Here is a 15,408-nt window from a genome sequence, read left to right as displayed (position 1 = left end):
CTGTACTTACGTACCAACTTCTGTAGAGCCTATTATTTAAAAAAAAAAAATGTGTTACATACATACAATAGTTCTAACTAACAAACGGGCGGAGTACTTTGTGTCCGAATTAATTACATTTAAAACCCTGCATGTTTTCAGTGGTTCAGAGGTAAAACACTGTTGTGTGCGTTGTGTTTGGTTTATTGACTCTAGATGTGACCTGTGCCCGTGTTCCGACTTATATTCAAAATAAAAATGGATCTTTTTGTAAGCTGGGGACTGCCTGTTCTCTTGAACATGATGATCTAATAAATTCTGGCCTACCAGATTGGAGGATGTCTGTTGTGTTTACCAGGTATTAAATTGTCTCACACTAGGACACACAATCAGATTTCTGCTTGACAAAGTACAGATTTGACATTACTTCCTTTTCTGTACTTGTGTATGTTCGTAAAGCTTTACAAACGTCCCTGTTTTTGAGCTTGAGCCCTGCCAGTCGGATGCTTGTTATGGCAAAACCTGTATCCTAGTTTCAGGCATATACTGTAGCTTCCTCTTCCATTGACATCTTTGCCATGTTTAGTAGCCCAACACAATCTAATGCTAATGGACAAATTAATACATTCTGTCCAACAAGAGGCAATGAAGAAATGGACAATGGTCAAACTGACATATTTCACTCATATTCATTTGTCTTAATCAACATGGACATTACACAGCCCTGTTCTCTTTATGGTTTTAGTTCTCTTCTTTCTCTCTGTCTTTGCTTCTCTCTCCCCTGTATGTGAAAAACAAAAACCTGTGTATGGCAATGTGTTACACACATGGACCCAACTAACAGAACCTTGACAATGTGGCTTCACTAATATCACTCCGGTACAGAACACAATTATTCATCACCAACAACTGCATGCTCAATGTCATGTCAAATGCATTCTTCAATAAAAAAAAAATAAAAAAAATAAAAAAAATAAGTAGGTTACAGCTTTCAGCTGGCTGGTTTATCAGTTAGATTTATAAACCAGATGATTGATGAAGCATGATGTGATTTTTGGCACTGAGTGGTTGTTCTGCTCCGCATACATTGTTGATTATGATGAGCAGTATGTGTTTGTGTCTCCTGTTAAAAGGCCTGGGATTTAGCTCCATGGTTAAAGCCTGTTGTGTCATTATTGACAGATGTGGACGTGTGGTATGATGGCTCTGTTACTGCTGCGTCTCCTCTTTGTTCTCCTGCTGTTGCTCCACACTTCCAGCCATGGATCTCCTCCCTGTCCAGTCAGATGTCGCTGCTACAGCCTCACTGTAGAATGTGGCTCCACTGGCCTGCGGGACATCCCTAAACATATCCCCACGTCAACACAGGTGAGTTACTGAACTTCAAGGCATTGATAAATTAAACAAGTTATTGACTAGACGATGAGCCACCCCATCCCCACTCCGCCCCCTCACAAACCAACAAATCTTTGAGTCTACCATGTTTTATTCCAAAGTTATTGACATAATGTAACTGTTATCCTGTCGGATGTTTCTTTTTTTGCAAATGTTAAGAGTACAAATTAGGGCTGCATGATATGGAGGAAAGTTGCGATGTGCAACACTGTTTCTTTGTTTGTAAAGTGGAGCATTCTGGAGATATTTGGCGTTCACTTACCAGGTCTGTCGGCTTTTAAATGAACCTTGATAGAACTTTGCAAAACACATTGAAAAACTCTGCATGAAGTTAGATAAAAACTCTGTTCACTGTTGCATCTGAAGGTGATTTCATTAGGTCACAATGAAAAATAGTTTTTCTAAAACCATGAATTCGCTGAGAGAATGTTGTGGAGATAAACATGCAGTGCCACATATGGAAAAATACATTTGACCAGGCGTCATCATAGCATAACACAGATCTATTTGGGAATCCTCAAGATACTTTTAGCTTTTATTGTTGCGTGCATAACGTCTGTCTTTGCTCTGTTGAAATAGCAGGGAATCCATAAGGGTCCATTCAGAGACCTACGGACCTGGTAAGTGAACACCAAATATGTATCTCCAGAGTGCTGCAACATACAAAAAAACAATGTCATTGACCAAATCACAGGTTAATGTATCACTTTAAGACCACACATTTATGCAGTTTAGTTCATTTATCAGGACTGACTCTAAGCGTTACCACAGAATGATCTACAGCTTTGCCTTGTGGGTGTTAGCCTCTGCCCCCTACGGGCTGGCTTGTTATTTGTTAATGACACAAGTTAGTGTCTCGTCAAAGCTGAAAGTTATGAGAGCTCTTAACCTTTACATTGAATCTAATGATCAAATTTTTGTACAACAAGCGTTTTACAACAGGGCCTTTCCAATAATTATAGACGGAAGTTATGTTAGTTTCTTTGGACTTCATCAGGATCATCATTTGTGTCATGAGCATATCTGGGGACGTGCAAGCCTTTTTTCTCAAATTACTAGGCCAAACATTATTGCAATTGGAGAATAACAGTGGACCAGTATGGATGACTGTGTGGGAGGAACTCTCCCTGTCTGTCTTTTGTTCATCTTTTCTCCATCCAGACAATCTTCCTTCAAGACAATGTTATTGGTCAGATCCGTCGACAAGACATTGCTCTGCTGGGTCAACTGCACTACTTGTACCTGCAGGTAAGACACACACAAGCCCAAAAATAAACTGAAAGAAAAATCTTAATAATTCATCAGTCATTGATAAATTGCTGTTAATAAACCAAAGAATAGATTATTTTGATAATGTAAGTGGTTTATTACTTCCATTATCATCTTTTACTCAGCTCCAGCTGCCTCACCCATCTCGGTCTCTCTTGCATGACACACACACACTTTTCTTATACCACTAACTGGTTAGCATACAGTAAAAAATTCATTAGCTGACTCATTTCTACATCTGTATTGGTGAAATACATTTTTGTCATAGTGGTTGGGTCACAATCATTCATGATGCATTGCTTTAAATCTTGGGGCGAAAGCAGCCCATCAAACCAAAATGAAATAAACTCAAATCAAATCATAATAGCATTGCTTATACCATACCCATACCTCACATCACTCCATTATAAATCAGTATTTGTAGTATTTACGGAACAATATCCTAAGAGGAAATGCAATTTTAAAGAGTAGTTCAGTCATTTTACAAAAATAGAAGTGGAAAAGGGGATAAGGTCAGGCATGACCGGATGTCAATAAGGTCCCTAAAAACAAAGTGTTGCAGGGGGTAGAGATTAAACATAACACTGTCTAGACTAGAGTGTGTTCACACAATTTATGGAAGCTTACAGTCAGGTCATAATAACATTGGAATAAAAATGCAACGCAATTGGTGGATTTTAAGAAATGATAAATAAACATAAATGACTCTGTTACACTTACTCCACTAGAATAACACCATCTCAGCAGTGGAGCCTGGCTCATTCCAGAACCAGGCTCAGTTGCTGGAGCTTGCACTGAATGGGAACCGGATCCATCTGGTGACCGCTGACATGTTTCAGGGGCTCGAACATCTTCGCATTCTTTACCTGGCAGGAAATGACATCACACGCTTGATGGACTATACCTTCCGTGGCTTACAGGTAAGGCAGATTAGAGCACACATTAAGTGTCTTTTATTAATTTTGAGAATCATTTTGATTCATCACCATATCAAATTCTCAAGTTTCAGATTAGTTCCTAACTGTTTGATATGCTGAGCCATACCTTTTGATGATTGTACAGTCACATCCATGTCCCTGCAGCGTCTCCAGGAACTTCATTTGCAACACAACAGTATAGAAATGCTAGCAGATCAGGCACTTGTTGGCTTGACTTCTCTAGCTCTGCTGGACCTGAGCAGGAACAATCTTCACACCATTGGCCCAGCATCATTACGACCACTGGTCAGCCTGCAGGTGCTGCGGATCACAGGTGAGACTGAGTCACTGGAATTTACTGAGAGAACATTACAGATGTGCCCCAATTCTGATACAAATTCTTGAAGCAGTAACAGTGCAGCACAATCACACTGGCATTTGTTTAAGCGATGACTGAACTAATCTGTCGAGAGTAAGTACTGTATGTTACTATCTAAATTTACCCTCCCACACAGACCATGATCACATGATGATACTACAGTTGAATTGCATGGGGTTTGTGCAACTAGGATAAAACAAGGTGTTCCCTTACATTAATCCAATGTAGCAGTATACATTCACGGTAAAGAAACTTTCAGTATGAATTTGACTGTTAAAAAATATGATGCAAACATAACAGATCAGACAATCAGAATGATTGTAAATGTATGGTTTAAAACGACCAGGTGATTCCAGTGAAAACACAGTAAAGAACAGGAACAGGATTTCACTGTAAAATTACCATTACAACAAAGTAATTACATTATAATTTTCTGTGAAAGTTGCATTTAATTTATGCTTGAATACCATTCAGTTCACTGGTGTTACTCTGCTACATTTTGCTCAAAATCTTATCTTAACATGCCAAACCAAATGCTACAATAATAATATATTTGGTATAATAATAATAATAATATCAGAAATTACGGCTGTTAGAAGCAGATCACAAAGACTACAAAATAAGCTGCAGATCGACCAGAAACAGAAAAACTGAAAAGGAGGGAGGGAGATGTAGTTGGATGGTGCCTCGGCCAAGGGAGAAGATGAAGCCTCCTCAACCTTCATCTTGGCAGCCATAAGGAAAATGGACGAGAATAGTCTTGAATCCGCTCTCCACACCAGTCAAACCTCACTCATCGAAAACACCCAATGAGCTGGACAACCGAATTGTTGACCAAGTAATCCATATCAAAACACTTAAGGAGCAATCTACTGAACTGATTGAAGCAAACAAGGCTCAAGGTCGACGATCAGGCTCTGATGTTCCCAGACCTAATTCATTGCGGACCTATTCCCAAAGATTATAGGAGCTACAACTTTCCACATCATGTCCAAGCAGACTATGGACAGCGCAAAGGACAGTACTCGCCCCTGTGTTTCTGCGCTGGCGCTCGCTCAACAGCTTGTCAGGTAGTACAGGTCTAGATCAACCAGGATTACACCCCCCGGAGGTGATGAAGAAGCCTTTGATAGAGCGATGACAGCTCGCATTCAGCACATATACTACTTTTCCTACTTTTCATATGGTATATTCATTCTGTTGGATAATTGTTTAGCAAAGTTTCTGTTCTATGCTGTTCTGTTAGACAACCCTTGGCGATGTGACTGTGCTCTCCATTGGCTGAGGAGCTGGATTGATGAAGAGGGCCAACGGCTGCTCAGCTCAGCAGAACGTCGTCTGGTCTGCACTGAGCCACCACGTCTCTCCCATCTCAGTTTGGTTGAGGTACCCCTCAACAGCCTGGTTTGTATCCCACCGCTAGTGCAACTTGAGCCCCGGAGGCTAGCTGTGCGCCTGGGGGAGAGCTTGAGGGTGTCCTGCCATGCCTCTGGATACCCACGTCCACAGGTATGGTATATTTGAGACACTTGATGGTCCACACTGGCTTGCTCCAACAATCACATTGGTCTGGCAATTTATGGATTCTGATTATCATACTTCAAAAAATGTTTATAACTAGAAGCTACTGCACTACTACTGTAGCTAAATCTATCCCATTATGGAACCATAATATTGGATATGTCAGATTGCCCCATTGTCTGATTATGAATTACAAAGTATTATATTTTCCTGGTGGGACTTGTATTTTAAAATAGATGGGTTGGAAGGCTTTGCAAACAAACCTGTGCAATACTCATCTTGTGTGTCCCTGTGAATAGAGACACACAAACACACCTGTGCTGTCTAGCAGGACTCACTGCAGTGGAGGATGAAGCTCAGCGAAAAAAAACCCTGTTTGGGACTAAAACCCAAGTGAAACCAGGATAAACACTGACTGAATTGATGCAATTACAGTAACACAACGATATGGGGCCTTAAAAAGTGAGAGTGAAGCTTTAAGTGAAGGATAATGTTTTGTCAGTGGGTGATTTACATGGCATTAATGCCTGGCACGGCATTAAGTGGAGGTCCTGTATCACGTTGTATCACTTATTACATGACTACTTACCAAAGAAGCAAATCATTTCAGACAAGATGTTAATGCTAAATTAATATACTCACAGGATATTCATTTACCAAAAAAATTGTTACGGAGGAAACATAGTCCCATTGTTAATACTTTGCATTTTTTGTTCAGTCCGAATGGAAGACAGGAACAGTAAGCTTTTATTGTAATAATGCCGCACTTTTTATTCTATTGTTTACTTTTTGTAATTTGTTTTTAAGTCAATCTGAACCTGTGGCAGCTCCACCCGACCAGTTACAGAGGGCCAGGGGTTCCTCACTGTTCCAGTTAAATGCCAATACCTAGCTTTGAACGTGCTATAAAATATAAATATGGACCAGCATTCCAATGCGTACAGTGTTGTCCAGTAATGTGAAGCTTGTGTAGCTTATAAATAAGTTTTGGTATTTCTCTCTTGAAATAAGGCATTGTCTATTCTAAAGAAAAGCTCTATGTGTTTTCACTTCCTGTCTGTGGCTGTAGGTCCAGGGGAAAAGTGGGTATAAATTTGGAAAAAACTAACCAAGGATGAAAGGTGTGCAGCACTGAAAAATGTTTCCTGTGTACTGTGCCAGCATGGTGATGGAAATAAAAAAAAAACAAATAATAGGATTCGTTAGCTTTTTCTGTCCTAAGGAAAAACTGTATCGGGACCACATTTCACCTATTAATCAATCATGTCCATGAGGTAATTATGGTTGTTTTGCATTGATGTTGGTGGATTACTTTTGCAGGTGACCTGGAGGAAGGCGTCGCAGGGCAAAGTGGTGCTGTCTCCCAGGGGGCTTGTGCACGAAATCGGTGCTGGAGGAGGCGGAGGTGGAGGAGCAGAGGAGCCCTCAGAGGAACCCAGAGTCAGTCTGCAGAAGAGTGAAGGCGAACGTTTCGACCCTGACACGGGCAGCGGCATGCTGTTTCTTAGTAATGTGACCGTGGCTCATGCTGGTTTCTATGAGTGTGAAGCTTGGAATGCAGGTGGTGTTGCAAGGGTGACCTTTCAGCTGGCCATTAACTCATCCACTTCATCCTCCTCCTCTTCCTCATCCATCTGGGCTTCATGGTCCCAGGCATCCTCACCTTATTCCCCCACTTGGCCACGACTAAGGAACCAAGGTCCTGCTGGGGGCTCAGATGTCAGCCGTGAGCCACTCTACGCCCTGGGCAGCATGGCCTTTAGCGCTCTTGGAGCTGCCACTCAGACAGCCATAGCTGTAGGTATCTCGCTACTGGCTCTCACTGCTCTGCTGCTGGTAGCCATGATCTACAGCCGGCATTACCACAGAGAGAAGGAGGCTGATGGAGCTGAGAAGGTGTGTGTTTGTCTTTGAGTGACAGTCTGGTATTACTGAGCAAGGGCAAAAGTTTTGAAAAGTGAGCAAAGACTCAGTGTTTTGACAACAATATGGAATTTGATATGGACAAGGGTAAAATGTTTGCACTTTAATTGTTTTATTGCAACAAAAAGTACTTTTCCATCACATACAATTTAATTCCATTTATTGTAAACCACTGCAGATTGAAATAATAAAGTTTGAATTTTATCATGCAGGAGGAGAGCATCCTCTATGTGAATGACTACTCTGACGGCCCTACCACCTTCGCCCAGCTGGAGGAATACCGTGATGAGCGAGGCCATGAGATGTTTGTACTCAACAGAGCCAAACCTGTGTTGCCTCCGGCGCCACCTCCAGCTGTTGCCACGACTAACCTGGATTACCCAGCTTCATCAGAGTCCTCCAGCCATGCCCCCTCCTCAGGGCCAGGCCAGACCATGAGTCCAGCTCTGGCTCCCAACAAGCAGCAGCAGGATGGCGACATACGGACCATGCGGAGGATGGCAGGGGAGGGAGGAGAGGCAGAGCCTGTGATCACATCAGAGGCTGAAGGAATGTTTCTTAACCACACTGGCCTTTTCATGGATTCTCAGATTGCCTATGAGATTCACTGCTGAAGAAAGTGCTGGATCCAGTGGAGCAGCAAATCAGAGAGGATGTTTGATTTCACTGTGTGATTTAGAGAGCCTCTGTTATGTCTGGGTAGTAGATTCACTGCAAAGAATAACGGATTTGATCTGAATAAAAGTTAGGGTTCTCCTGCTGGAATCTACTCATAAATGAAAAACTATATATCCTTGTGGAAAATGTACTTATTCCCAGTGATGAACCAAGAATGGAGGATGTTCCCATGCTTGAGAGAGCTCACATTCCAGTGTTAGTTGGTAGTGATGACACTTATAAATGGGTATACTGTGTTTGTTCACTGCAAAAAGGCCCACCGGTGGTTGATGGCCAGATAGATGTGAGTGTTCTCAAGGCTGATGGAGGTAATTCATAGACCTCATAGCCTCACACTCCAAAACAGAGAGCAAACAAGTGTAAACATCTGCAAAGGCTGCACAATCCTCTAAATGTTATTTTATTAATAGAAATATATATATATATATGTTTATGGAATATGAATACAAAAGCTTTTTCAGATTCATCCAAATATTTTACGTAGCGATTTTGTGAAGATTGGATGAAATTTATAGCAACAGTGGAAGAACATAATGGAAGGAAATCTGTCCTGCAGGAACGGCATTGCTTATGGTGATTCAAAACCTTTTTCTAATACACCTTGCCGGTTTTTAGAGAAGGTATGAACCAACACTTAATGTGCTTTTCCAATAGTTCAATGGTGGCGCTATTGAAATCAGACCCACACCAAAATGTATCAATGCATTACTCACATAATTCCACATTCTAAATTTCTTCCAAATGCAATTTAAATCTTTTATGTAAATTTTGGGATTTCCTACGAAGTAATACAGGAAAGGAGTGAAAACTGGACAACAGAGACAGAACAGAACGACTTGACAGATCAGAAGACTCTGCCACTGATCTGCACACAGCTCAGTTCTTCTATTTATGCTGACATTTGGGTCAGCATAAATTAATAGGATTTATATACTGGAACTCTTGACAGTACAAGACAAACCCTTTATCATTTACAAGGAGAGTATTGTGAAAAGGGTGTACATCTTTAACAACACTCATACTTGTGTGTGGATGTGGACACATTTAAAGTTTTCATATGCAGATTATGCTGATGAGGTGAGGAAGCAGCAAAGGTTGGAGTGACAAGGACAGCAACATGTTAATTTGGTGAAAACGTATTGATGAGTTTGGGAACACAATCGTACATGGCTCAATTTTCATAGGTTGGGGTTATACCCTAAAAGTGGTCTGCACTGGGGGAGTGACTTTTGGTATTCATGACAGGGAGCATGGTGGTGGAGCCCAGCGTACATGGAAACTGAGCTTGTTTAGGATAAATACACTCATATGATATCAATGGATGTGTTGGGGATAGTAATCGAAACCTCCAAACAAATGTCAGCTTTTGTTCCCCCTTAAAGGGTCAGCAGCCCGGAGTGAAAATGTGAATATGTGGTACTATAAATAAAATATCAAAGCCAAATTACATTCAATTAGATATGCATGGAAAAGTCCCCCACCCCCAAACTGGTTGTGTTTTGTTGAAATGTTGTTCTATTCAGTGTTGGATGAACAGGATTATGCAGACACAGCTCAAATTCACTATAGCTGATGGGTCCCATGTCCACCGCATTCTAATGTACTGGTTGTTTTTGGTATTTTTTTCTGAAGAAACTGAGTGTGTTTATAAAAGTGGATGAATGATTTGATAAGGCGGTGCATAATAGCCCTCTGAGAGCTCACTGAGACATGACTGTATCCTGATGTCTGCATCGATGATCAGAGAGAGAAGGTCTTCATATATTCAGGCTGTTTATGATGAGAGATTCTGGAGAAATCCCACATTCAGAATAAACTGTATTCCTACTGTGTGTTTAGATATGTGTGCTGGTTAAAGAATGTGTAGTCAAAGTAATTGAACCTGAATCAAGCAGGTTTCTGTTGTGTAGGAGATTGGTGTGGGTGCGCCTTCACGGGTGGATCAACAAAATACCAATGTAATTCTCTCCTGCTCTGAGGAGATCTACCTACACCATGTCACCAAAACACCAGTGCATCACTGGAATACAGTGACATGCCCCCATATACGCCTCTCCCACAGCAGCACCAGGTGAGTGAGCTGGTGCCGGTGCGCAAGAAAACAGACTGCTGCAGGAAAATCTCACTGTGGTTGCAAAAGACCTAATCAACTATCCCTCAGCTCAGCAAGTGATAAGTGTGCCTGACTGTTGTCATTGGGTTTATTGTTTTACTTTTGACTAATTGTCCAAAATATGGATAAACGCCTTAGCTCCCAAATTTAATGAATCATTTAAGGAATCTTTCTTTATCAGTCCCTGGATTCAGATTTACATCAGGTTCAACAAAGCATGAATGGGACCTACTGGTACACTTTGTATCAGGTATCAGTTCTGCAACAATAGGCAGGAAGGAATTTGGCATTCCAGAACCTTCTGTCAAAACTTGCTATATCACAAACAACACCAAAGTGTACTGTGTACTGCATGATATACTGTTAACTGCAATATATATACTGAGAAGAATATAATAAATATTCAATGCACATTATATATATATATATGTATGTATTGAAGGGAGAACAATGTAGACAGATGGCACAGGGGTTCGATCCCCAGTAACTCCAGCTTCGGTGTACAGTACATCCCAACAAACACAACTGGCCATTATTAAAGCTCTGGTCCAGTCTCCTGTCATCTCACGCCTTGACTACTGTAATACCTTACTGGTCAGTATATCAGAATGTGCCATTACACATCATTATAAACCATTACAAATGATCTACAATGTGACAGCTCATCCTGTCTTCACCCAACCCAAACAGCACAGGTCACTCTTCTATCCCTCTATGTTGGTCCCTCCCCACATTGAGTTCAAGTCCTTTATGTTCGCCTACAAAGAAGCGTCCAATATGTCTCACTCTGAATCTGAACCCCCTTATTCAGGTTTATGCTCCCTCATGCTCACTGTGATGTGCCAACCACCTCAACAAGGCCCTAAATCTCTAGCCAGGCATTTCTGTTATGGTCCCGAGGTGGTGGGATGAGTCACCAAACTCCTTTTAATCCGCTAAGTCCCTCTCAGTCTTTAAACATTCAACACCTTCATACCTTTGTCTATTTATTTTAAAATAAATACATAAAGATCTCTATCTATACCTGACTCCTGTTCAGCTAGAATTTAGCTTCAATATTACTGGATTTTTCCTGCAGTTTGTAATGCTCAGTACATATAGATAGATACATATGGTACACTGAATGCAGTATACAGTGCACTTGTGTTTCCACTCCTTCCCCATTTAGATTTGCTTTAGATTTAGATTTTTACAGACTTTTCACAGAATGGAAAGTTTAGGTCCAGTAAATTGCATATATACAGCTTTATGTAATTTGTAATTCTGATTGTTCAATCTCGGCGTTCTACAGTAAATTATTTTCTTTGTAATGATGGCTGAACTTGATAATTAACCGGCCATTCTATCTATGCGTCTACTTGTTTCACATAGCTGAGCTACTTTATGTTGCTATGCCAAAAGTTGCCAGCATTCCTAGCTAGCTACAATCTAGCACTGTCATTAAAGCTATCAAGTGAACTTGGGACCTTAAAAGCGACAAGCTGCCCTATTCAATACGTCACATTTCACAATTAATGGAAGTATTCAATTGAATCTGGATTCCAAATAGACTACTTCTATGTAGTTGCTCGTACATTTGACCCTAGTGCCATTGTTTACACAGCAACTCAGTTGCTAGGCTAGCGCAGTGTAACACAAGGGACTACTTTTTTCAGTGGGAGCTTGTAATTAGTAATCAATTGATCTAAAAGTAACATACTGTGTGAAATAATTTATTTCTTTGGTAAGTAGCCATGTAATAAACGGGATCATGTATTGTTAGTGGGTCACCTTATTTGAGGCCACATTATCCCCAACTTAATCACCACAGACTTTATTTGGAAATGCTTTGTGGAAATCCTGCCTCTAGATTTGAGTCTGGCACTTTGTAACAAACTCCTGATGTAACTAATGTACTTAAGGCCCATTTACTTACATATTTGATATAGTTGGGTTTCAGATAGGACTGACTGTCACACATATTCACAGTAAGCACATTTCTGAATGTGCTGAAAGTGTTGGCAAGGTGGCTACAGCGTGACACTAAGCTAGGTGGAGGTGCTGTTTAGTTCTAATGTCATTGACAAGTTAACTGTGTAAACTGAATGACTGTGTACTTATACAAGTCAAACCCAGGTAATAATAATTCTAAATGTACATGTGTCAATATCATTGTTCAAACATAGTAGGAGGGATAATCTGATTACTGAGGAGCTGCAGGTAAACCAGAGTGCAGAGTAATCAGTTTACTGCAGTGCATGAAAATATGTTCTCTGCATTTCCTTAACCTGGTTTCATGCATGTTAACTTGCACACGATGGACCAGGCCCTCAATCGCACAAACAATACAACAAAAAGAAATCATTCATAAATTGATCAAATCATATGAAATTATTTTTCTAATCTGTTGTATGTCTTGTGAATTTTTCCTAGTGATTTTCTATTTAAATTGTGGAATTAAATTATATTTTTTGAAATTGAGAATGTATTTAAGCTGAACAGCGGAATAAGCAAACAAATCTTCTAACAGAGGGACAACAACAAAAACAGTTTTGCTCTATTTGAATGTGCTGTGAGCTGCAAACTGTTTTTTGAAGTGCATGTGCATGACTAAATGTATCACGTGAGAAGAAAGCTAATATGATGAGCAAGCATTAAATATTAAACCTTCCTTATCCATCTCTCTACCAAAGTTGATTTTCTTGGTTATGGTTAGCATAAGTGTCACATTATAGCATACATTACACAAACAAAGGTACCCACACAAAAACAATTGTTCATTAAAGGTTTATCAACCATTGGCAACGCAACTGTGGGGCCGTGTGCAGAGTCCACGTGAGTGTGTCTAAAAACAAAACAACACAAGTTATCACCCAAGTCCTCCAAGGAGTCACAATCGGATGTTTACTCTGAACCCTCCCTGTCGACGTTGCACTCCATCCTCAACACAAACCTAGTTGCTTGTCACTCCCGCAGCACATTTGTTCATTATTCTCCAGCTGCTTCTTATCTTTATTGAGTTATTGTTATGCCTTTAACCTGTGGTAAAGCTCTATAGCTGTTGGAGCTAGAAATGCTTTATTGATTTATTCTAAAGAGATGGTCCATATTCGAAAACTTTAGGAGATACAACAAATGTGGATGACGGTTAACTAAGGCCAGACGTAACCATGACAACAGCAGCAGTGATGTTCTCCTCTAGTTTACATTTCTACCTGGCGTGTGAAAAAAAATGATATTTTGAAACAAATAGTAAGATTTTGGAAAAGGGGATCCATCTTGATTTAGGTGCAGCAAAATGAGAAAATCGTATATGTTTGTGCACTACATGTCTCAACACAATGCTTGGTCTTAACAAGTAATTTTTTCCTCTTATAGAGTCCTAAAGGTAATTTTTGACCTGATAATGACAGGAATTGTGTGACTGGTAGCAGTGCACTAGATGTTTGTGCTCTTCTTAATACTACCTAATTTTGCCAGATCTTCTTATGAAACCTCAATGTCATATTTTTTGTCTGATTCATGGATTAAGTTGTGGACTGCATGGACATTGGACATGGTGTTTTTTAAGCACATTTCAAGCCAAGACATAGACAAACAAAACCATAAACAAAGTAGTTGTGCTCACAAACCTGAACTAAATGATGATGTAAGCAAAGCTTGATCACTTAAAAATACAAATTCATTATCTTACCAACATAACAGTCCTTTTTTGTTGCCTGTTGTATGAAACCTGTGGGTTTTGGAGGAAATGTGAAGTGGAGTTAGTGGATGTGACACCCTGTTGGCTAGGTAATGAACATTGTCCAGTCTTCTGTCCCTCCTCCTGATGTATAAACATCTGGGTTAACAGTGTATCCCCAACCCTTTGAATAGAAACATACAAATTGAGTCACACGTGTCTGCTCTCAGGTTTTGCGTTCTCAGCAGACTTAACGTTTCTGGCGGATGAAGCTCTGTGTACAGTGTGAACATGCATGATGTTGTCACATTTCAGGACATTATTTGTCAATTCCGTCATATACTAAACTGAAACATTCATAATCATCTTGTTCTTGCAAATGTTGAATTTATTGTCTTTGTGAATAACATAATTCCCTGTACTCAACCACACACGCTTGTCTGTGTCCAGCTCTATGAGGATGATGTTCTGATGAAATTTAGTCGACTATTGATTACTGATAACCTGCTAAAACACCATGGAAGCTGAGAGCAGCTAGTCATTTTAAATGCCACTCATCTCAAGATTCTGAATTCTGTTGTCCATTTAGAAATCCTACTATCCACTCCAGCTTGAAATATTGGTTCTTACATTTACCTCTGCCATGGATTTGCATTCATCTATGTTGGTGAGTTTGCTTAGGTTTGTGTTGTCTGTTTGATGACATGAAAATATATAAATCAATTTTCATGTAACTTGGTGGGCAGGTTCAGCACGGTCCGTGGAAGAACCCGTTCAGTTTTTTTCTTTAAAAATTTCGATGATATTTTGGCAGTTTCTTCAAATAATTAGACATGTGATGTAAATCCAAATCAGACAGAAATTTGTTTTTGTTTTTCTTGGGTCTTGGCGCCTCTTGTGCCCCTCTACCTTCACGCTGAGATAAAGATATGTTAATAATCAATTGAATGGATAGTCAGTCATGGTGTCAGAGCAAAATGACACTGTATACTGAATATTATATATCATATTCAACATGAATATCAGAATTTGCTTTCTGCAGTAAAGTCATTAACACTTAAAAGCTGAATGAAATGATTCATTTGTCATCTCAAAATAATGGGCCAAAATGTTATTAGCAAGCACAGCTACTCCAAGTTTCTACGAAATACAAAATATTTAGGCTGATGATTGTCAAAAACCATGATCCGGCCAATGATATTCACTTTCCTATATCATGTTTTGTGGTAAGCGTGTACGGTATTTTCCTTTCTTAATGTTATGTGGCAGTGTCCTCCTTGGGATGTGTTTGTTTTACTTTCAAAATATTATTTCATTGATATTTGGGGTTTGGCTTTATTTCAATCAATTTGGTTCTCATGTTTTACCACTTTTCACACTTTAGTTTGTGTGTTTATACAGAGTCAAGTATCGTCAATTTTCCATCCATTTTTGTATAGATTTTACGGCAATTGTCTATATTCATTTATTGGTAATTATACTATTTATTGTCTGCTGTATTCTTTTTATAAAATAAAGACACGATGCCCTGGCTGGGATAACACTTGTTCACGATCATCTGTTCTCCAAGCTC

General features: G+C 39.9%; 1 protein-coding gene across 1 annotated transcript; it reads left to right on the top strand.

Annotated features, from left to right (window-relative positions):
- The first annotated feature begins 1,165 nt into the window (after positions 1-1,165).
- LOC142991470 (leucine-rich repeat-containing protein 24-like) lies at positions 1,166-7,997 on the top strand. The gene is made up of 7 exons (XM_076141636.1): positions 1,166-1,347; positions 2,536-2,622; positions 3,372-3,563; positions 3,726-3,894; positions 5,186-5,448; positions 6,781-7,356; positions 7,596-7,997. The coding sequence occupies exons 1-7, from the start codon at positions 1,177-1,179 to the stop codon at positions 7,995-7,997; spliced, it is 1,860 nt and encodes a 619-aa protein (XP_075997751.1). The 5' UTR covers positions 1,166-1,176.
- Positions 7,998-15,408: the final 7,411 nt, after the last annotated feature.

This window comes from Genypterus blacodes, unplaced genomic scaffold (assembly GCF_046128005.1).
Source record: "Genypterus blacodes isolate CSIRO-AG114 ecotype Tasmania unplaced genomic scaffold, CSIRO-AGI_Gbla_v1 ptg000019l_1, whole genome shotgun sequence".
NCBI lineage: Eukaryota > Metazoa > Chordata > Actinopteri > Ophidiiformes > Ophidiidae > Genypterus > Genypterus blacodes.
Note: the sequence above shows the minus strand (reverse complement) of the source record. Positions and strands in the feature narration are given on the sequence as shown.

What these genes read in the sequence shown, in the direction of transcription:
- LOC142991470 (XM_076141636.1), top strand. Translation starts at nt 1,177, where the DNA reads ATGATGGCTCTGTTACTGCTGCGTCTCCTCTTTGTTCTCCTGCTGTTG. An exon ending in TGCACTACTTGTACCTGCAG is followed by an intron (nt 2,623 to 3,371) that starts GTAAGACACACA and finishes TTACTCCACTAG; the next exon opens with AATAACACCATCTCAGCAGT. An exon ending in ATACCTTCCGTGGCTTACAG is followed by an intron (nt 3,564 to 3,725) that starts GTAAGGCAGATT and finishes ATGTCCCTGCAG; the next exon opens with CGTCTCCAGGAACTTCATTT.